Source organism: Lathyrus oleraceus, chromosome 1 (genome assembly GCF_024323335.1).
Source record: "Lathyrus oleraceus cultivar Zhongwan6 chromosome 1, CAAS_Psat_ZW6_1.0, whole genome shotgun sequence".
NCBI lineage: Eukaryota > Viridiplantae > Streptophyta > Magnoliopsida > Fabales > Fabaceae > Lathyrus > Lathyrus oleraceus.
The window spans coordinates 30,247,554-30,271,311 of NC_066579.1; the positions used below are offsets into that span (position 1 = coordinate 30,247,554).

A 23,758-nucleotide genomic window follows, 5' to 3' on the forward strand; every position below is an offset into this window, starting at 1 on the left:
CCCTCTAAGGAGCGCTGTCTATTCCAGTTTTTGGCGTAGTGTTATTTTTTGTATTAAGAATTTATTACGTTGTAATTCCAACTTCAAGGTGAAGGTTGCTAATCTTCAAACAAATTCAATTATGTATTTGTACTAAAGCGGTCAATTCTTAGATTAAGTTTGCTAATTCTTAAATTTGATTTTTCATTGTATTGAATACCAATTAAGTAATGAAATAAATTAAGACTCCTTGTGTAAAAAAATATACTGATGATATTAATATTTATAATATTTTATAAACAATTTATTCTTAATCAATACAAATCCAATCATGTAATATACCACACCAAAATAAATAAATGAATAGTTCAAGTAGGTAAGGAAAGCAACAAAAAAATAAAATAAAAATCACACAAACACTTCAATCGTATTATTCAAGTTTTATCTCCTTATTGCAGCGGCACCATGAATAGCTGCTATGTAGAAAAGCTGTGTAGCTGAAAGAATAATCAGAAAAGCCTCCATTGTTTTCTGCAAATTTGAACAATTCAAACATCTTGTTAAGGGAACTTATTCTTTATATTTTTGACAAAATTTAAGAAAACATTCTTAAAAACAGTAAATAGATCCTGTGTCTTACCAGACGAGAATTTCTGACGTTCAGCTGAATCTCTTTGCACCCAAAACTGCACAAATCATATTCCAATTTACTTATTAGATATGTGATATAGTGCTGATTGATGATATCATCCGTAAATCCTAGCTCAACTAGCAAAAGTCGATATTGCTAGTCATGGTTCGAACCTGACTCTCACCGTTGTGTGTGAATTTTTAACGGTTACGACGGAAAAAAAACCTTGATGATATAATCAATGTAATGATGTCAAGAAGAAGAGGTTACCCCATGGCAAGAACGGTAAAAGCCCATGCAATGGCAGCAACTGAAGCTGCAGATGGCAAGCTTTCTGAAGTCCAGGAACGGATATGATTCAGTCCTGAAATCAATGATCCAACCCCAACAACTCCAGCAATCAAAGCAAATGTAACAAAGAATCCAGTGGCAGCATTTCCCATAGGGAAGTATATGGGCGAAAAATGAGCCGGAAGATCGAACCCTGGACCTGCATATTGCATAGTTTTTCACATCAAATAACAAAATAAACATTTATTGGTATCGTCGACACGCAATTGATGAGACTAATCACTCGAGCGATGAAAAGTAAAAGTTAATAGAATAAAAAATTGGAGAAAGTCTCACCTATAATAAAACCATGATCTATAGCTCTATTCATGGCCCATCCACCAATGCCCAAAACTATGACATACATGCAAAAATTCAGCCCCAAAAGAAGAGTTGCAACTGGCTTCATTTGCTCATTTGCCATCTTTCTGCTGTGTGGTTTTTATCCAAATAAAAAGCTGGTTGGAAAAGGAAATATCAGAAAGACAAAAAGTTGTGAAGGAAAATCTTAAGCACAGGACTAGGATATGATACAAATGTTTTGTGTAAATGAGAGCTCTTATGGCCTATATATATATATACGTATAGAAATGATGGAAAACAAAACAAAGGTTTAGTTCTTTACTTGCTAAGGCTGCTAGATACAAAGGGCTATGAAGGGTTGTAAAGATAATAAGATTCATGCTTCAAATTCAAGGCAAGATGAAATATGCTAGATAGATCCTGATTCTTACTTGTATAACATTTCTTACTGTTTTTTAATCCTAGTATTAATACCTTATTGATTTCTGTAGTTGTTTGTTCTTACAGAAAAGTTATATTCTTTGCCTCTTAATGACTCTTGTCACTTATTTTATCATATTGTCTTCCTATCCTTATAATGATATTACACTTTTTTTCCAGTTAAAAAAATGTTTTTTAGTACAAAGAATAATTTTTTACAGTGGATTGAATAAAGATATACTGGCACCTAAAATTATTAAAGCTAAAAAGTGTAGTTTGTGTAAATACACTACAATATCAAGACTTTGTTAAAGACAATTGGAGGAATTTTTATGTGTCAGAATGAGATGAATATGTTAGCTTAATATTTTTTTATATCTTTATTTTGGGATTTATTTTTATTCCTTAAGTTAAAAAAAGATTATATTAGTTTTTAATTCTTTAAAATTTATTATATATATTTTTAATTAAGTATAAAAAAATTCAAAAATTAGTCATTAAATTAGTTGTTAATTAAACAAAAATAATTAATCTAATATATTTTAAAAAGTTAAGGATTAATATGAATGAATCTTTTTTAAATTAAGGGATTAATATTAATATAGGGATAAAAAAGATATTAAATCAAATATATATTATAAGAAAAATTTAAAAGCTTGTGTGTCAAGTTCGGGATGAATATGTTTTATAGGAAATATTTAAAAGCAGTAAATGTATGTTTGAAGGAGTGATATATGTTGAATTTTTTACGAAAATAACCTAATTTTTCAAGAAAATTTCTAAAATAACCTTGGTTTCAAAAAAAATCTCAAAGTACCTCACTTTTAGGAGGAGACACTAATCCAATTGGCGACTCCTCTTAAAAATTGAATGGAGGCGTCAATTGGATTGGTTAGGGCACATGGTGCAGCCAATCCAATTGGCGCCCATGTGTATTTTTATAAAGGAGACACCAATTGGATTGACACCTCAGTGTAAAATGCAATTTTTTTTATTATAAATAGATGTGTTGTGTGAATCATTGTCCCACGTCTCATTTCATCATTTGGCAATCATGTTTGGTGCTCGTCGCCGATACGGAAAAGTGATTTATACGAGAGACAAACCTCAGATGTTGATGTTGTTCTGGAACATCACTATGTTCGATCAACTGAAGAGGGAGTCGGTTCGTTGGTTAGATGGGAAAATACCAGAAGGGGGAAAAATTAGAAGTATTGAGAGACTCGACAATATCTTTGGTTGGGTGCGAATGAAAACTGATAAGGATGTTAGGGAAATGATGTTCGGTCGAGATGACATCAATTTGATTGTTGTAATCAGTTAGAAATATTTCTGTTTTCAGTTAGCTTATTTTGTACTGATGTTTGTTGTGAACCTCGTTGTAACAAAAACTTTATGATATATAATGATTGAAGGTTACAGAAATACAACGTTACAAAAAGCTTATGACCCAGATGATGCTCCTCGATTGAGACAGTTGTTCTTGTTGTGTTCTGGTTGACGACAAATACTACATAATTTTATCATTTTATCTGTCGAATCCATTTCTGTCCTGATATGTGTGTTGTTTGGCCTTCCTTTTTTCTTTCTACGCATCTCGTCGTTGTGCCAAACTATATCACCTTCGTATGGAGGCCAGTATTCCTCCATTGGTAGTACCGAGAAGTTTTTATTATATACATTCATGACAGTGACAGTCTTGTACACATCAGATAAATGGTTGTAAGCGTCTTGACGAGTATATGCGCATGCTGCAATGACATGGGAGCAAGGAATGCGGAAGGCCTGGAATTTTCCACAGTCGCACCAACTTTTGTTTAGTCTAACAGCATAGGATAAATTTGGTCTCCCCTCGTTGTCGTCCATTGTTTCATGGACGCTGAAATTTTTCCTATGACGGTCAAAGACTGTTATATCGTGTGTGCTAGCTTTGATGCTCTCCTCTTTCATGACTTTCATGCAACACTCACTAAATACTTGCTCAGACATTAACACCGCACTCCATCTTTCACCTCTAGTTGCGAACGTAGAAGCCAACCTATAATAGGTCGATCTTACCAAGGCGGTTATTGGCAGATTTCTAATTCCTTTGAATACCCCGTTCATGCATTCCACAAGGTTTATTGTCATGTGGCCCCATCGACAACCTCCGTAAAATTCCCATGTCCACTGCTCTACTGGTATGTTATTCAGCCATCTTCCTGCGTCTTCATTAGACAGTCTAATTTCATCACGATAATATTGAAATGACGGTTGAGTTAAAGCATACCCAACATTCACCGCCTTTTTGCGAAGATTCTTATATTTTATTGCACACATGAAGTTTTGTGCAATATGTCTAATGCAATAGACATGGGTAGAAGGAGGATCATGTCATCCGTTGTCATGGTTGTTGTAGGCACTCTCAATAGCATCATGTCTATCAGAAATCAAACAGAGATTGACTTGTGGAGCCACATACGTTCTGAGATGTCGAAGAAAGAAACCCCATCCACCATTTGTTTCACCTTCAACCAGGGCAAAGGAAATGGGAAAGACATTGTTGTTGTCGTCTTGTGCAACCGCCATAAGAAAAGTACCCTTGTATTTGCCGTATAATCAAGTGTCATCAATTTGAATAATAAGTTTGCAGAATGCGAAACCTTTGATGCATGGGTCAAACACAACCCAACTGCTCTGGCATGGGTCATGAACTCAGCTACAGCGGTACACCCTCGATGCATACTGAAGACTATGCCGATTTGTCTGACTATCTCAATAGGGCATCTCCTATAGTTGGTAGTGACACTCCTGGCCCCTCAGATGCTCAAATACCAGCGGTGAATCATCAACGTGGGTTAGGGTAGCTAGGGGATGTGGGACCGAAGGTCGGTTAGGTGATCCCGATTATCACCATTAGGCTTTTTTGTGTAAACGGAAAATTTTATTAATATCAATTGGTCCTATTTCAAAATTATGTATCACGTAGACCATTTAACAAAAAAAATGCATTTTACATTGAGGTGTCAATCCAATTGGCGCATCCTCTCAAGTGATACACATGGGCGCCAATTGGATTGGCTGCACCATATGCCCTAGCCAATCCAATTGGCACCTCCATTCAATTTTTAGGAGGAGTCGCCAATTGGATTGGTGTCTCCTCCTAAAAGTGGGGTACTTTGGGATTTTTTTTGAAACCAGAGTTATTTTTGGAATTTTCTTGAAAAACAGGGTTATTTTCGTAAAAAAATTCACATATGTTATGTTTTAAGGTGTCGCATTTGGTGGAAAAAAATAGGAGAATACTTTCTTCGTTGAGGGTGTTTCTCCGTCACGATAAAAGGACATATCCTAAAATCTGGAGATACATTTTAGGATGCACCATTTTTACACACTCTTCAATATAAATTGGTGAGTCATTCTTATTTTATTAAAATTTAGTTCGAAGATACATCTCTGTATCAACATTTGGGTGAGTCCAAAGATGTATCTCAAACTCATTGAATTTTATAGAGATGCATCTCCATACGCATTTAATTCATATATATGTGTATGACCCTTCTCCATTCCTTCTTCATTTAGTGCAAACTCACTAAAATCCCATTTGAGCTCGTGAGCAAGTTTCTTCAAGTTTATTTTTCAAGGTTCAACACTACTTCTACTTCACTACATTCAATTCCAGATCATTTCACTCACTTCTTTCAAGTTTTTTATCCACACCTATAGATGACAATTTAACTCATCCTCAATTGGCACCCACAAAAATATCAATAATAGGTAGGGTAAAAACCCACAAAAATGGGTACGGACATGAGCTCAGATAATTACCCATTAAAATAAACGGATATGTGTTCGGGTATGAGTACCTTAGTATCCACCCCGCCCCATACCTACACAGTCTATATATTTATATATTTTAATTTTTTATTATTATATAGCAATATATGTCTACCAATTTTAGAAAATACATCAATGTTCAACCATTACGTATAATATATGTATTTGTTTATTTCATAATTCAAAAAAAAAAATTGAAAACTTTATAATATTCTTAAAAACGTAAAATAATATGATATTTTATAATTAATATATTTATTTTTATTATAAATGGGGTAATGAGTACGAGTATGGGTACTTACATACCCATATGGTATAGGTACGGGTGCTAAAGTTGATGCCGAAGCGAGTATGAGCTCGGGTACGAGAATTTTTTCATTGTAGGTATATGGGGATATACCATAGTACCCTGCTTAAACTCTGCCCATTGTCATCCCTATCCATAATTCTCATCAAGTAAGTTTCTCATCTTTTTTCATTTTTTTTTATTTCATTAATGTATTAGGTAAAATAGGTTGTTTAAGATGCATTAGGTAGTATTTACATTCGAAATAGGTAGCTGGTATAGACACACATTCCCATTTGATTGGAGTTTAGGGCATCAATGTGGTTTATGTCATTTCTGCAACTCACGAGTTTATCTAGAGATGCATCTCGGGATTTTGTCAGAACTAATTTATGGAGATACATCTCTGATTTTTCCTTGACTGCATTTTGATGTGATTTTCTGGTTTTATTACAAGTACAATGGCTGAAAATAACCAGGACAGATTAAGGCTCAGGCGTGTGTCCCAACACGCGTATGTACAATGTGAGAGGGCTAAGGTCAGACCCACGAGGGCACGAGTCGATGCTACCTTGTTTAATGGTGAATCATCAACTTCTCGAGGTTGAGGTTTAAAATTATCTACTTCCTTAAGTCGCCTTTCTCAGGCATTTATTTCACGGGGGCACGTGTCATCTTCTTATGAAGTCCTTGAAGCTTATGAAGCCAATCAGGATGAATCCACTATTGATGTGGATGCCCATGTATATAGTTATCCAGAAGGCCCATATGAAACCTCATTACTTTAACTTTATGGAGGCCATGTTGCTAGGTATGTCTATGAAGGAGACGTATACTTATTCACTTTTGCATTACATCTGTTTTATACAAATTTAATCACGACTGATGTTGATTCTTTTTACATAAGTGTCCATGTTTAAAATCCGTAAGTCATAGAAGGAATATTTTTAAATTGGAACAGGATGAAGATGATTGGTTACATAATGTTCTCCGTTACTATAGGCTTTCAGATTTATGTGTTATTGGGTACAAGACAATAAGTCATGGCATCCAAACGACATTTGCATAAAGATGGCATTCAAAGACGTCATATTTCCATCTTCCTATTGGCGAGATGTTCATCACCTTGGATGAAGTCTCATGCCTCATACAACTTCCTATTAGGGAAAAATTACTGGACCACTCCAAGCTCAATCGAGATGAAGTCATCAAGATGATGGTTACCTATTTTGGAGTTAACCTGACTGATTCCAATAAGGATGTAGTTAACACCATAGGTGCTCATAGTAGATTTGAATTCTTGGAAAACCTTTATAAAACCACATGCAGATGTTTGTGGATGTCGACGGTGATGATATGCATGTTAAGTACCATTGGCAATATGCATTGAGGTGTTACTTCTTGTTTGTGGTTGGCACGTCCATGTTTGTGGTCTAGCTTAAATACTCCATCGACTTAACAACATTCCCGAGTACAAGTGGAGGTCTTATGTGTGGTCTACTTGTACTCGAAGTTGAGTGAAACTTGTCTTTGGAAGACAACACAATTGATATGAAGATACGCGCTCCTTAAGATAATTTATTGTTACTAATACTTTCATAACTCTTTTTTTACACTTTTCACTAATATTTTATCTGGATCATATTCAAGGATGTATCCTCTCCAACTTTCCTAGTATATCCGAATTTCAAATTGAGGAAAACTAAATTAATGATTGGCCATGTGTCAGTCTATATGCTTCACTCATAGGGAATCATGAAATCGAGCCCTTTTGGGTGTATCTTGATTGTTATGTAGCAAATAACATCGCGTTCTGCTCATACGACGATCACTATCAGACACATCAACTGGACGTCATTTCCTTATACTCCAGATGGCTAGCTTGTGGGTTACGTATGATATATGCACATCTGCGGAGTGAGTGATGCGCTAGTTTGGGTATTTACAAGTTATTCTGATACACCTCTTAGTGTTTTCTCCTCCTCCCACTCTCCGTCACAAAGATCATCATGCCATATTTAAGGATCTCGATAGTCATCTGATATTAGGGGACTATCGTAGGATGCAAGCTCATGTACAATGAGCTTATGTAGACGACTACATCACATGGTTCTACAAGGTGTCACATCCTATCATGACATAAGACATTGTTGGAGGACCACCTAAGTCATCTCATAAGAAGATACTGGAGGATGAGCAGGCTAGGGATGACCACTCCCATGACTAGTTGTCGGCATGTCGGTGTATTGTGGGTATGGCAAGATCGGGCACAAAGGCTGAACTTTTTTAAGAATGCAGTTCTAGTTGGCCCACGTAGAAGCCATTATTATCGAGGCACAAAATCCTTGCAACACATGCCAAGTAGTTTATGTTTGTCTGTATATTTTGAATTTATTGAATTAATGTATGAGTATGTTTGAATCAAGTTATAACACTCTAAATGGTGTTATGATAAATGTTGGTCTAAAATGACCTAAAATATAAATTGTTCTAAATAATATCAAAGTTAGAACAAAGGCATTGCCTAAAATGCATTGAGGGGGACTTTTTCAGACATGCAACTCCGAAATATCCCCTATGATGTTCAATAACCACACTTCTAATGGCTTCAAATGCTTTCAAGGGATTTTACAAAGATGCCTTTCCGGATTCACCCAAGAAAATACACAGATATGCATCTCCATATCAGATTTTGGAAGAAAAAAAATGAGGTGTAAGACAAAAATTTACGAAGACTTGTATAATTTTAGGGGCTTTTGAAAATATAACTTTAAATATTAATAAAAATATTTTTGATTTTTAGAGGTGTGGAGTGCACTCCATGGTACCAGTTGAGTAATTTCCAAAAATTAAGGGAGGAGGTTAAAGACATACTATTGATTAGGGGTGGACATCGGTTGGGTTGGATCGGTTTTCGGGCCCAAATTCCCAATCCGACCTAACCATCGGTTGGAAAAAAACATAACCAAAACCGACCGGTTTGCAATTCGGTTATTTTCGGTTTCGGTTTTGTTCGGTTCGGTTTCATAATGCGGTTTATTCGGTTTTAAAAATAATTGAGCTCATTCCAAAATAAACCCAACACAAGTGGATTTTATCTAGGAAATAATGTACCATTCCTAGTGAAAACATTGAAATCGCAAACTCGCTCCAACCGATTTCTGTCGCAACTTGAGCCGCCACCAAGTTTCCTATAACAGAAACAAGGTTAACAGGGTTTGCTACCACTGATAGAAACCTCTTTTCAGTAGGTAAACTTTGAGAACAATGGTCTTGTACTCACCAAAAACAAACATGGTAGCTCTAAATCCACCTTTCTTTCTCTTCCATTCAGCAAGAAGCTTGAGCTATTCAGTCTCCTCTTGATATGCCTGCAAAACAAAAAAATTTGAATTGTAGCTCTGAATCCACCTTTCGTGAGAACTGTAGACACTGCTGTGTCCAGGTCTTACTCCTTCATTAAGATCTGCTAGTGACACGTCTCCTTCTAAGGCACGCACAACCTACGGTTTGTTCCATTATTAGACCCAAAAAGATGCTTACATATACAAGGAACTCAGAATGGAAAGTAAGACCTAGGTTTGATTTTACAGTAGCAGCACAACGAATGATAGTTTTTCTTCTTAAAAAGACAGTTCAAAAGGAATGGAGTGCAGTAATAAATGATAGAACAAATTATTCACTTTACCTGGCTCATCCTTGGTCGACGCTTTGCTGAGTGGCGTGTGCAAGCTGCAGCACATGCTACCATACGCGTCATCTCACTAGGGTCAAATTCATTCTGAAGTCTTGGATCAATCAGAGAATCTAAATTATTTTCTTCTAAAGCACGCATGAGCAAAGGCCTAGCTTGTGATGACAATGAAAGATGAATAAAGTTAAGGGCCACTCTATGTCATCTTGTTCTCTTCCAATAAAAGAAATATTACACAGAAAACTCTTTATTTCATAATATATTATAAATGACTGAATTTTCAGTTGCAAATTATATTTAGCCCTCAAGAAAAGAGGAGGATGGTAACATGACACTTACCCATTCCACCAAACTATCATCCATGTAAGTCTGATTTTTATCAACCGGTCGACGTCCAGTTAATAGCTCAAGGAGCATGACTCCATAAGAGAAAACATCTGATTTGTCTGTAAGTTTTCCACTTGCTGCATATTCTGGAGCCAGATACCTGTAAGAAAGCAGTAATTGATAATTCATGAGTTTAGCATATCAGAACTGATATTTTGACACAAATTTAACAACTAATTTCAACAACAATTTGATTGGTTAACGCAGTTCTAAACCACCATATAGCACATTTCATGCCCTTTAATGCATTAATTCAATCTACCATAAACAATAGCAGATTAGAAAATACATTTCTTGCAATATCCAAATTTTGAGAGGAAGGGAATAAATTAGTTCTTACCCAAAAGTCCCCATCACTCGAGTAGAAACATGAGTGTTGAGATCGGAAGCAATCTTTGCAAGACCAAAATCAGCAACCTGTTAATAGAAATTTGACACTAAATTATAACTAAAATCCACACTTCATATTAAACAATTATTGCACAGAACTTCTTAGGGCATTTTAAATGGAGCATCACCACTGCTGCAAGGAAGATATATTAAAGAGCATACCTTTGCTTCAAACTTAAAATCGAGAAGGATGTTAGCAGCTTTAATATCACGATGAATGATCTTAGGATGACCTACACAAACAGATAATTACAATAAACATTGAGTTTGACAAAAACTAGCTTTGTTGAAAAAATTACAGTCAAGTACAGAGCATACAATCTTCATGAAGATAAGCAAGTCCTTTTGCAGATCCTAAAGCAATTCGCAATCTTGTTGGCCAATCCATCGTTGGTCGTCCATTTCCTGCCGTTAAAAAATAATCATAAGAATTAAGAACACTTCTGGCATAAGCATTGTGCTACACAAAAGAATGACAAAAAAAAATACCATGTAAATGAAATTCCAATGTATTGTTGGGAACAAACTCATAAACAAGTAGCCTCTGAAACCCGGTGCTGCAGTATCCAACAAGAGAAACAAGATGTTTATGATGAACACGGCTAATATCAAGGAAAGAAACAGATCTTAATTCACCCAAATGAAATAAAACAAACAAAAGCATGTACTATATCAAGAGCTCAATATTCATTCATATTAACTGTTCCTACATGATCTATAACAGTGTGCTTTATGATTAAATGAGAAACAACATGCTAGTTTAAGACAACCGAGCCCCTTTCTATCCCTATTTCATTCATTTCTATCATTCTTGCATCATATTTTCAAATCATGAATTGAGTGGCATCTTAAACTAGTGGAAATAATGCATCATGCTTGTGAAAACAGAAAACAGAAAGTTACCTGCATATGTGGGCCAAGGGATGCTTCCACAACCTCTGGCAGTACAGTGTAGTTCCCATCAATATAATGCAAACGAACCTGAATGTTGCTGCTCCCCACCTGAGAAACTGGCAAGGGGTGTTGCAGACCAGAAGTTCGGCGACAGAGGTCCATAACTACTAGAAAAAGAACCTTGACCTGCATTACTAGTGCTTTAAAACCTCAAGTGAAATAACAGTTCAACTGCTGTAAGCAAAGGAATGAATTGCCATGGTTTCCAAACATTTATGTCAGTCACAAATAACAAAAATAAGATATTTTAGGCAAGTTGTAACTAAGTTATACCTCTTCAAAAGTATACCCCTGACCTGCATTTCCAGTACCAAATCTTGAACGCCCTAGAGACTGTTCTTCACCTCCTCTTGACCTAGGCACAAGCTGAACTCGTCCTGTCTGATTGTCATCTCCAGGATGTCACTGTCCTTCAAGACTTGAGCAATCTTTGAATAAATAAAACTTCAACCAAACACATGCATGATCCATCAAGCATACATGACATGAAAATGTGCAGAAATGCACATGCACGCAGATTATGAACAGTTAACTAATCTTATAAAAAGTTTACTAATCTTAAATCATACCTTGGTGCGAACCCAACACACTCAATGGAACTTGAATGAGAAGGCACAGAACTAACAACCTGCCAATAGGATATAAGGTTTCTTAGAAATCAGGCAGAAAGCTAAATTTATATGCTCAAACGTCTTGATTAGTGGTATTACACAGGCAAGAGAACATTACACAGGCCATCTCCTCAAGTAACATCATCCCAGTATACTGCACCACCAAAAACAGATTAGCATAACATGCAGTATTCAAACTCAGTTTGTAAGCTTGAGCACAAATGCAAAAGAAATACAAGTGACATTATGTTTGTGTACTTCGGTAAGAACAATTGCATAAGCCCAAGACAACGTGCCTGATGACCAGCAAACGCAGTAGCTACTGAAACGGTTCCATCCTTAGTTTCAAAAAATGACTCCAAAAAAGAAAGGCTTGTCTTATTGAATCACAAAGTGACTCCAAAATATTCAAAAATTCACAGCTGCAAATCAAATCAAATCAGTATAGTTAAACCAATGTAAGACATAAAACAAAACTATATTTTTCATACCTAGGCGAGAATTAAACAGGCCCAGCCTGTGTAGGAGCAGCTGCTCCACCAGTAGCTACTTGAAACTCTACAAGTTGTTTAAACATACGTTAAACATATAGCAAGAGGCTTAATTTTAACAAATATTTAAAATAATGTTAAAAGAGACAAAGTTTTCATTAATAACGTACCTGAAACAATTGATTCACTAATCTCATATTCTTCAGTCATATTAAGGACATTTAGATCATTGTCAGAAGGCTTCAACCAGTTTTGAGTACATATAAGCGCTTCGACCATATCTGGACTCAAAGAGCTCCTATAGATATCTAAAATCCTCCCCCCCGTGCTAAAAGCACTTTCTGAGGCTACACTAGAAACAGGTGTTGCCAACACATCCCGAACCAAGGTTGCTAATATAGGATAACGGGTGCAATTTTCCTTCCACCAATTAAGAATACTAAAATTTTCCCCCTCCCCGCAACAAGGGTCACCTAAGTACTTCTCTAGTTCATTTTCATTTTCAATTGTGTCTTTTTCCTTCAGATGTTTCTTAAAAGCATTAGCCCTTGTAAAAGGTGATGGTTCTTTTGGTTGGGAAGATGCTTCTCCAAGGGAAGTGCTCCCTGGTGCACTTAAAGGACTAGCCCCAACATTCTTATCATGATCAGATTTATGCCAATTATATAGTTTAAACAAACTAGTTTTGACACATTCAATATTTTTCTTGGCAAGGTCACTAGAATGCCCATACATATCATTAAAAGACCACTCAATATAGTTAAACTTAAACCTAGGATCAAAGATCACTCCATAGTAAAGAAAATGATTCACTTTTCCCACATCCCCCCAATACTTATCATATTTAACCTTCATATGTGAAATCATTGGAGCCACATAAGAATTCAAGTTAAATGAAGCTTCTTGAAGCTCACACAAAATTGAAGACAAGTTATGAAAAGCTAAATGCAAGGACACTTCTTGCGAAGTTGAAAACACTTTGGTTGCCTCATAGAAGGTTTGTAAGAAAACCACAAAAGCCCTAACTTTTTTCCAATCCTGAGAACCGGGTGGACCGGTAAGGAGGTCAAAATATTCGATGTATCCAGGATCCTCATCAATCATATTGTCAAATGCAGCTTCAAACTTTTCAGCAGCATCCAACATTAGGTAAGTGGAATTCCACCTTGTAGAAACATCAAGACAAAGTTTTTTTTTACAAGTTATGCCCGCAAGTTCAACACACTCCTTAAACTTCATAGCTCTTTGTGGAGAAGACCTTACAAACCTAACAGCAGTGCGAACTGATTCAATAGACCCTTCATGTTCTTTTTCACCATCTCTCACTACCAAGTTCAAGACATGGGCAGCACACCTCATATGCAAATAATCACCTACACCCAGTAAAGCATTCTTGCTCTTAAGTCTTCTATCCAAATAACTCACAGCCACATCATTTGCTGTTGCGTTATCCAGGGTAATTGTAGACACTTTCCTAAGCCCCCATTCCCTCAAAACGTCCTCGACTTTCATGCCAATGGTATCACCTTTGTGATTTGGAACTAAAGAGAAACTAATAATTTTTTTTGGTACTTCCAAGCAGTGTCAATGAAGTGTGCAGTGGTGGCCATATAACTAAGGTTTTGTATCGAAGTCCAACAGTCTGTGGTTAGTGCAACCCTAGTACAATCAGATTTAAAAAAGGCTTTAAGACGTGACTTTTCAGCTAGGTAAAGCTGAAAACAATCCCTAGCAACGGTCCTCCTAGTAGGGATAGCCATTTGGGGTTGCAATTGTTTACACATTTGCTTAAAACCAACACCCTCAACCACTCTAAAGGAATGTTCATCAAGGATAACAAAGGTATTAATGGCCTTCCTACAGGCTGCAGCATTAAACCTTTGACTAGTTGGAACTAAAAACCCACCCTCGCCGCTTACAAGGTTTGTCTGATTGGGGTCTTTCAACAAAAGGGCAGGGTTTTTGTAACACACTTTCGAGTGAGCTAGCATGTTAGAAGTACCATGTGTTTTAGGGTCACATCGGTACCTTTTATGACAGTGTTTACACGCGGCTATAGGTTCAGGCTCATCCGGTAAAATGTTAAACTCTTCCCAAACCGTAGAAGTTTTTCTACTACCACTAGCATTAAGTTTCCTTTTTCGAAGTGGAAGGAGTGCAGTACCAGCAGCTGCTCCTATAATTCATACATTTAAAAATGACAGCATAACATGTATCACTTATTAAACAAACACTCAGTATAAAAATGACAGGTGATGGCATTACCTTGACTCACTCCTTGATCTACAACTCCGCTAGGAACTCCAACTCCTTGCAAGCTAGGAACTCCAACTCCTTGCAAGCTACTTTTGCCGCGCTCCATTGGCGGCAGGACTCATCCAACTCCTTGATCTAACAAGCTCGGTGGTGATTTGTGGTTGAATAATGGACGGCGACGGTTCTTCGTTAAACGATGAAACCACGAACTAGCATCAACCGAAAAATTGGAAGGTAGAAAGAGTTAGTTCTTAAACGATGAAACCACGAACTGGAAATTGAAAGGATGAACCCTAGAATCAACCGATTACCTGAGAGAATGATGAACCCTAGCGGAGTAACGTTGCTGTTTGTGCGTATGAATCTCACGAAGAAGTGGAACTAATGAATTGAGATTTGAGACTGAGAGAGAGTCTTGGTTTTTTGTTAGTTCTCTGTGGATACATCGAATATTTTGTGCGTATGAAAAAGTGAGATTCATACCACATCTCTAACTATAGGATTAGGAATGAACCTTAGATTTCTGTTTAGATTGGGCCTAGCCATAAAAATAACCTTAGATTCGGTCGGATTCGGTTTCCGACGGGCCCAAAACCAATCTCCGAATCCGACCGCACAAACCCGTAAAAACCTCTTGCTACTTTCCAACCTAACCCACCAACCGACTAAACCCGAACGGTGTCTCAAATTTTGGATCGGAACGGTCGGATACCGTCGGGTGGTTGCATTATGTCCACCCCTACTATTGATGTTGGGTCTAAAAGGAGAATAACATGATTCTTAGAGTCGCGCAATTTAAGTAAATGTTATGGATAAGACATCTTAACGAGAGAATGCAATATTTTGATGGAAGTAATAGGGTATAATCTTATTAAAATTTAAATATTTTGATGAAAGTAAATTGTTACTTTTGCAATTGACTTTATGGTTGAAAGTTAAACATGTCAAAATCTTGGTGTAATCTTGTAATGAATGTTGTTAGTTTGAACATGGGAAAACTCTTAGAAACTAGAATAGACCACATAATTTCTAGTGTAAGTTTCCTTATTTATCTTATGATGGAAAACATGTTTATAGGAGGTAGGGAGATTTTCATGAAGTCAATGTTATCCGCCCTCCTGAACCATTTTCTCTCTTTTCTAAATGCTCTATCAAGTATCATTTCTCCCAATAACAAAGTAGAATTGGCCTATAAGGAACATGAGTATTTTGAAAGCTTCACAAGTTTGTTAGACAATGATGTAAAACAATATAGAAGGCAGTGGTGGTGGAGAGTTTTAAAGAGGCTATTATGTTTACTAGGAGATGGATCTGCATCAAATCAAAAAGCTTCTCTAACTCTATTTCTTTTTGACTTTTAAACCCAAGAGAATGCCTCCTCTTTAATATCCGTTTTACCTTGCTCTGATGCTGGATTCGATTTCTCGAAGATTTGAATTTTAGTTGTAGCTTGGTATTAACATTGAAATTCCGGAGTTCAGAGACTAGATAGAGTATTTCCTTGGCATTGGGACAATTTGGATAGGGTGCCATTACCATTTCCGACACAAACCAGTGCATCACTAAGAGTGTGATTTTAGTGTAAATTTTGAATTTGCTCCTTCTTAAATCTAACAAATTATTCTACCAATCAAACAGAACAGCAATCTCAGCCGAAAGATGGTGATTTTGGTGTAATAATCACATATTGATCATATATTAAATGAAAAAGGTCATCACTGATTGCTAAACCTTATTAGACGCTAAACCCACAACAATATCTTAGTATAGAACAAAAATATAATGAAAAACAATATACATAATATTTAAAAAAAAACAGTAAATCCACAAGAGATCAGATGGTAGTGCATGTGGTAATCATCATTCAAGTGCAGTATTTATGGATAATCATCATCACATCTCATTCATATTATAATTGTTCAAATCAAAGCAAATTTTAAAATAATAAAATATAGGAATAATTTAACAAAGAAAAGAACAAACTCAAAATTATAAAATCGAGAAACAGAATAAAACATAAAATTGAATTTGTATAGAGAAGATCAGATATAAAAGTCAGTCACCATGTTACACCATTGTGGTGCAAATTAAGACTGGGGCGACAATCACTATCATCATTTCAAATCGTAGCTAATGAAAACAATAATTTAAACAAAAAACAGAGAGTCGAATTAGCTTCGGATCTTGTTCCTATTGAATGAATCAGAGATTCTACTCAGAATTAGGGTTTCCCATGAGGCTGAGAAAACGGTGTCTGAAGCTGAAACTTTTATAACGCAAGAATGACATGAAATGGATTTAGGGTTGGTTTTTATTTTGTGGGCTGGGCCTATATTTATTGGATCACACACCAAACACCTCCGTATATGAGAGTTGCTATCACTTTTATATTTTTATTAAATATTTTTGGATTTATAAACGTATTGTAAAATATAGGTTTTTTTCAAAAGAATATCGGATTCTTTTGCGTTTTTGTGTAGAACAAAATGTAACACTACCAGATTTTACAAAATATTTTGAAGTTTTTCAGAATTTTTTAAAATTCCGATAAATAACAAAATTTTTGAAAAATCCGACAGTATTAAAAGAAAATTTTGCCTATTAAATATGAGTTATCGACTATTTTTTAAAATCCAGAAAATTATTTAAAATACCAGATTTATCAAAAAATATTGTATGTTAAATTCATTTTTTTAAACCGACAAAAATACATACCGGACATCTTAAATATGATATCAGACTTTTTAATTTATATTAGATTTTTTACTTGTTTTACCAAATTTTTTGACATAATTTTGATAAACACAATATAGATGTTATGAAAATATGTGGGGGGTGTTAGGTCAAATTGAGAGTGGTGGGATAAATCCTCCTAATTAGAGGTTTTCGAGATTTTGTCTTATCACACAAAGTCATACCTGAGATCGAACCAGTAAAGCTTACGGTTTAAGGTTCAATTGGTTCAACCTATGGTCGAACCGTTTATTAAATAAACTAATAATATAAAATTAAACTTTATAAATATGTCACAAATAATCATATGTTCACACCTTAATAAAATAAATATTTCAAAAATTTATTACAAATGTAATACAACAATATCGATAATACATATAATAATATAACATAGTTCTACACTTCATTTTTCAACATTCATTTAAGAACAATTTGACCAAATTAAAGAATTACAATAAAATAAGTTAAACTAATTCAAATCAAAATCAAAATAATATAATATAATAACTAAAATGAAGTTCAAATAATTAAGAATCTCTAAATTAAATAAGATAGAAGGATTAATTACTATGCACTGTCACCGTAAAAAGTTTTACACAGTCGATTCATCATCATCACCCGTTTGCATTACTTTATAAATTTTTAAAATAAAAATCAAACTTGTTCCAATATCCAACGTCTATGATTAACTGACTTTGTAAAATCATTTTACACTGTTAGTGTATTTCAATTAAATTCTAAGATAAAATATCAAAAATAAATGATATAATATACTTTATAAAACAAAAAAAATGAATTTGAATTGAATTACGATAAATAAATCTTAATTAACAACAACAAACAATATTGACTTGAACGACAATCAATATTGAGTTAGATATCGTGACTATGTTTGAAAAAGACGGCGTGATGATGATAAAATGTGGTTGAAAGAAAAACTATAATGGAGTGATAAAACTTAAAAGTTTGTTTGGTTGTAAAAAATTATGGATTTTTTTTTTGTGATTGAGAATGTATTTTAAGTTTTGATATTGACATATTAAAATTTATAAAAAAAAATAAAAAATGGCCAATTTGATGAATTTTTTTGAACCGCGAGGTTTTACAAAATCGGCTCTGGTCCTTTGGTTCGAATAGTTTTGGACGGTTCAATCCGATTTTTTCGGTTTTGACCCACTAACGGTTTTGAAAGGTTAACCCAATCGGATTCATCTCCGGTTCCCGGCTCAACCAGTTGAATCGACCGGTTCGGTCCAGTTTTTAAAACATTGCTTGACACCCATGAAGTTTTGTTTTTACAATTATGCCCTTGATGAATTTTACTGATTTTTTGAAAAATATTGTGTTGTACCGGATTTTATGTTAGAATATTGGATTTTTTTTACAAGTATTTAGTTTTATGGGATTTTACATGAATTTATACCGAATTTTTGCTAAATATTATGAGGTTTATTGATTTCTTTGAAGGATTACCGGATATTTCTGAAGAAACAGGTAAAAATTCATTTGTTTACGGAAAATTTATGATGAAATATCGGATTTTTTCTAGAAATTTGATATAGGCCAATTGTTTTTGAAAAATATTCGTAACTACTAGATTTGTCAAAAATGTCAATAACTTATACTAGGTACTAGATATATTGATAAATCTAATACATACTAAGTTTTTTGAATTTATATAAAAAAAATTGGCATGCAGTTGGTTTTTATATGTTTTTCTTTTTAAACTAAGTTTTTGACATTTTAAACAAAATAATATGACAATATTAATATATTGTATCAAATTATTTGTACAATCACAATTAACCCGATACAATATATAGATATAATGGATTGTGTACTACAATATGAATAAAAAAATTATGTTGACTTCGAAGCTTCTGCCAGTGCCTTATACGTCATGAATATTATATTTTTCATGCTCTTGCACCTTCACTATAGTTATATCTCTAGCAGTCAGTGACGGGAGGCAATGAACTAACGAGTTTCAACTTCAATTGAACCCATTGATTGTTGTTGACAAAACAAACATCAATAATCTTATGTTTAATCGTAAACATAGATAGAGATACCACTAGTGGAAAGAAAGTGATGCTAAGGTTCTTGGACAACTTGACCAATATCACATTATATCAAGAAGCAATAACGTAACCATATCAAGAACAGTCATCCATTTGTCACGATCCTTAACACCCAAGCTATCTACTCGCAACAAAGTCCTAACTTCAGATACCATGCCATAGAATACCTTAGAGTGCAATTGATGATGTTGAAAAACTTCACGATATAATTGCGTTTGAACCAAAGACATGACTCTTCACACCATCCAATTAAATTTGCAATAACATGGAAACCAAAATTTCCATCAGGCTCCACAATAACAATGTCTTCAATGAAGTCATGTAAGAAAACAGGATATTGAGACAGTTGACTTGCAGTTAGTTTTGTACATGAACTCTTTGTCGTCTGACTTCCCTGCAAGGCCTCAACATACCCCCACTGTGAAGGATCACAATGTAAATTACTCTCTTGACCCTTTTTACTCTTATTATTTCCCCTTATTGGCTTGTACTTCCCTGGTAGTGGACACATGGAATTTATGGATGGATGTGTTAGTTCCCGAATTTTTTTCTTCATTGCCCTTTGGCCAACTATATCCAAAGTATTGAAATACCTCTTTAACTCTTCACACTCTTCTTCTAAATCAAATTATGTTTCACTTTCTTCTTGAGTAATTTCATGCTCTTCAATGTTTAATTTCTTCTAAAACACATGAATTGATTATAACATAATAGGGTCACCTTGTATTTGAAAACCTACAAGTTAACACGCACAAAGGTAACCCATGTATTATTCTAATGCAGCAACTACATGCATCTTTGTCATAATCAATTTTTTTTTCCATTTCCAATTCCTTTACAATGTGTTGTATACACTGTCTTAAAACAAAGTTGTGCAACCTGAAGTAAAAGACATTGTTATACTGATGCTAAATGTTGGAAAATTTTTTGGAATGATACTCTGATTACACCTAGTTACAACTTAAACATGATGTTCACAACATCCCAACTTCTGCATATATCTCTCTGGCTAGTAGTTAACATATCTTTCACTCTCCAATGAGCAAACTCAACCCTAAAAAACAAAAATAGAAAAATAAGTTATAAAACACATGAATTTATTAAGTGTGATCAATGCAACATTTTTAAAAGTAAAATTGATAATCTTTAAAACAAACTTGATAAATTCACTAAAGGAAGAGGCAACTTAAATCTTTTATTAGAAAATCAAATAGTGTATTATAATAAGAGTGGTATTAGTTATGAACCTAATAACAACAATAAAGGCTTTAGCAATATTTGCAATGTCCAACCAACATCTAAACGCAAAACTCTCAAATGCAATTACTATAACATTTATGTAAAGAGCATTGTGAATATAAAAAAATAAAGTTGTCTGCTTATAATATGTATTTCACTAACATCAAAGGACCCAAAAAGATTTGGGTACCAAAGGTCAAAAAGTCAAAATGTGATGTATATGAGCTTGACAACTTGAATACAAACTATGATATCGAAATTTGCTCTTTAAGTCATAAAACTGAATAAATGAATATATTAATTTGCTTCACTCCTACAAGAAGATAACTCATTTGGTAAGAGCCTTAATCTTACCTTTAAGTTGTTCTTCTGACTAAATTTTTATAGCATAATTTATGTTTAAGTAAGTTGTGTGAAAAATGTAATAATGTATCTTTTATAATACATGGTGTTTAAAAACCTTGAAATGAAATCCTTTTAAAACTTGTTTTTGAAAATACTATGACTATATAAGAACTCATACATATTACCTTTGGTGAGCTAACCCCTACTAGGTAAAAATAAAGGTTGTTGTGTAGATATCTCTGAAAGAACATTCTTGGAAGATGATGATCAAGGGGGAAAATATCAAAGACGAGAGGAAGTACAAATTCAAAATGAAGAAACTTAAGTTGAAGAAGTCAACTTAGGAAACCAAATTCTATCCAAAAAAATGGAGGACCATTAATGACCATCCAATTCAGAATGTTAATGGAGAAAATTTTAAGGGAATTACATTTCAACACTCCCTTAGTCAGGTATGTAACTGTATGGCTTTTGTTTCACCAATTGAGCCAAAGGGAATTGATGAATCTGTCATCTAAGAAAATTGGTTTCTTACTATGCAATAAAGGTTAAATCAATTTGAGAGAAACAACATTCGAGAACTCGTTTCCAAAGCTTAAGCTAATCTAGCATTTGGTTCTTAAGTTGGTCTTTTGCAAAAAGTTGTATGCTTCTGGAAATTCTTTAAGAAATAAATCAAGAATCATTGGGAAAAAGTACAATCAACATGAAGGCATAATTTTCGATGAATTGTATGTCATTGTAGATCGATTACGAGCCATGAGAATGATTCTAGCTTTCTCATGCACTATATTTTCCTAAAGTTTTCCAAATGGATGTAAAGAGTGTGTTATTGAATAGTTACTTTCATAAGGAAGTGTCTGTTGATCATCCTCCCGATTTCATGAAACTTTTCCTCCTCGTGTTCTCAAAATTAAAAGGATATTTACGATATGAAACAAGCTCATAGAGGTTGGTTTGATAGTTTTAGCAATTTTTTGCTTGAAAACAAGTTTCTAAGAGGGAATGATGATACAAATATTTCAAACCAAGCATATTTTTCTTGTGCATGTGCTACTAATAAATCCTTGTGCAAGGACGCTTATGATATGATGTAGATCGATAGATAGAAGAGCTTCAATACTATCTTGATTTATGAATCCATCGTTCATAGGAAGGATTCCTTAAACATATTCACATAACGAATATATAAAGAAATTTACACCAATGTTCATCGTGGTAAAGCAGCAAGCAAAAGTAAGTATTTTGTTTTATCGTTTCCACAGATATTAGTGTGACATCAAATGTCGTTCAACGGTCTCTATGTTTCTAAGTTTGGGTTTGTAAAACATGAATTTAAAATCTAAACTATGTAAAATGAATAAATAAATAAATAAATAAATAAAGCTTCAAAGAGATCTGAGAGCTTTACATAATTGTATTTCATCCACCATACGAACATGTAATTTACCAACCAGTTATGCACAATCTAAACATTCATCAATATCATCACGCATCACTCACAACAGGGTTCATGTCTAAACTTCCGTCGAGAGTTTTATCGTATTGTTCAATCGACGATCTCACAACCTATTAAACAATACAGAGCATTAAGAATCGATATCCACAATGAATGTTAGGAGTTTTACTGTATTGTTCAATCGACGATGTCACGGCATATTAAACAATGTGGAGCATTAAGAATCGATATCCACAGTGAATGTTAGATCTAAATCTATGTCTATAGTTTAGCGTCTAACTGATGATTATCCTAGATCTATATTCGAAGAGTATTTCTCATTAACGATTCAAATCAATAGATAAACAAGTAAACAAGGATAACATTTATATAGATTCGTTAAGAAATCATACATAACTCCATGATTAATAAAATTACATACTATAAAAGTGAACTTACATACAAACCCAACAAGAAAGGGATTATAAGGAGAAGGATGAATATGAACAAATATCCACAGTGATTTCCCAACAATATAGGCAAATCCAACTTTGGATCTTCAAGAAGCACCCTAAATTGTTGTTTTCTAAGTATTTATCTCTCCTAACTACATAAAATGGTGTTGATGGAATTGGGGTTAAAAGTTCCCAAAACCATACCCTAAAAATTTGTGTACAAATGAATAAATAAGGGCTGGAAAAGTGGAATCGCGCTAAGCCCTAGCAGAGCTTGCTTAGTGTGATCAGCAAAAATAAACGTAAACCGCCTTGGTTCGCGCTAAGCACACTCCTAGAATGGATTTCCCAATTCACAGTGAATGTTAGATCTAAATCTATGTCTATAGTTTAACGTCTAACCAATGATTATCCTAGATCTATATTCGAAGAGTATTTCTCATTAACGGTTCAAATCAATAGATAAACAAGTAAACAAGGATAACATTGATATAGATTTGTGAATAAATCATAAACAACTCCATGATTAATAAAACTACATACTATAAAAGTGAACTTACATACAAACCCAACAAGAAAGGTATTACAAGGAGAAGGATGAAGATGAACAAATATCCACAATGATTTCCCAACGATATAGGAAAATCCAACTTTGGATCTTCAAGAAGCATCCTAAATTGTTGTTTTCTAAGTATCTATCTCTCATAACTACATAAAATGATGTTGATGGAATTGGGGTTAAAAGTTCCCAAAACCATACCCTAAAAATCTGTGTACAAATGAATAAATAAGGGTTGGAAAAGTGGAATCACGCTAAGCCCTAGCAGAGCTTGCTTAGTGCGATCATCAAAAATAAACTTAAACCGCCTTGGTTCACGCTAAGAACGCTCCTAGAATGAGTTTCCCAATTCCCCCT

At 34.4% G+C, this 23,758-nt stretch overlaps 3 protein-coding genes and 3 non-coding genes across 18 annotated transcripts; all 6 read right to left on the reverse strand.

The window, feature by feature from the left end:
* Positions 1–229: 229 nt before the first annotated feature.
* LOC127078427 (membrane protein PM19L) lies at positions 230–1,502 on the reverse strand. The gene is made up of 4 exons (XM_051018907.1): positions 1,238–1,502; positions 881–1,100; positions 620–665; positions 230–510 (listed from the first exon to the last, which is right to left on the reverse strand). Exons 1-4 carry the CDS (start codon positions 1,362–1,364, stop codon positions 421–423), a joined length of 483 nt encoding a protein of 160 aa, XP_050874864.1. The 5' UTR covers positions 1,365–1,502; the 3' UTR covers positions 230–420.
* Positions 1,503–9,704: 8,202 nt separating this feature from the next.
* On the reverse strand, positions 9,705–10,861 carry LOC127088678 (proline-rich receptor-like protein kinase PERK1; the record flags this gene model as incomplete). The annotated part of the gene is made up of 5 exons (XM_051029327.1): positions 9,705–9,946; positions 10,187–10,263; positions 10,399–10,469; positions 10,555–10,641; positions 10,726–10,861. Coding segments are annotated over 5 exons (561 nt in total), but the record flags the coding sequence as incomplete, so codon positions are not given.
* Positions 10,862–10,863: 2 nt separating this feature from the next.
* LOC127078501 (zinc finger BED domain-containing protein RICESLEEPER 2) lies at positions 10,864–15,012 on the reverse strand. 13 transcript variants are annotated; one of them, XM_051019366.1, is made up of 6 exons: positions 12,463–14,437; positions 12,293–12,359; positions 11,901–12,223; positions 11,760–11,818; positions 11,464–11,571; positions 10,865–11,316 (listed from the first exon to the last, which is right to left on the reverse strand). In XM_051019366.1, the coding sequence occupies exons 1-2, from the start codon at positions 13,802–13,804 to the stop codon at positions 12,304–12,306; spliced, it is 1,398 nt and encodes a 465-aa protein (XP_050875323.1). In that variant the 5' UTR covers positions 13,805–14,437; the 3' UTR covers positions 10,865–11,316; positions 11,464–11,571; positions 11,760–11,818; positions 11,901–12,223; positions 12,293–12,303. The 13 variants fall into 13 exon arrangements, 10 of the variants coding, with proteins under 10 accessions (XP_050875323.1, XP_050875229.1, XP_050875028.1 ...); XM_051019272.1 differs by having other exon boundaries at positions 11,464–11,600; XM_051019071.1 differs by having other exon boundaries at positions 10,866–11,316; positions 11,464–11,608.
* Positions 15,013–16,189: 1,177 nt separating this feature from the next.
* On the reverse strand, positions 16,190–16,275 carry LOC127116759 (small nucleolar RNA Z196/R39/R59 family). The gene has a single exon (XR_007801550.1). It is a non-coding gene; the product is annotated as a small nucleolar RNA Z196/R39/R59 family (small nucleolar RNA).
* Positions 16,276–16,376: 101 nt separating this feature from the next.
* LOC127116758 (small nucleolar RNA Z195/SNORD33/SNORD32 family) lies at positions 16,377–16,452 on the reverse strand. The gene has a single exon (XR_007801549.1). It is a non-coding gene; the product is annotated as a small nucleolar RNA Z195/SNORD33/SNORD32 family (small nucleolar RNA).
* Positions 16,453–16,587: 135 nt separating this feature from the next.
* LOC127116797 (small nucleolar RNA U31b) lies at positions 16,588–16,670 on the reverse strand. The gene has a single exon (XR_007801584.1). It is a non-coding gene; the product is annotated as a small nucleolar RNA U31b (small nucleolar RNA).
* Positions 16,671–23,758: the final 7,088 nt, after the last annotated feature.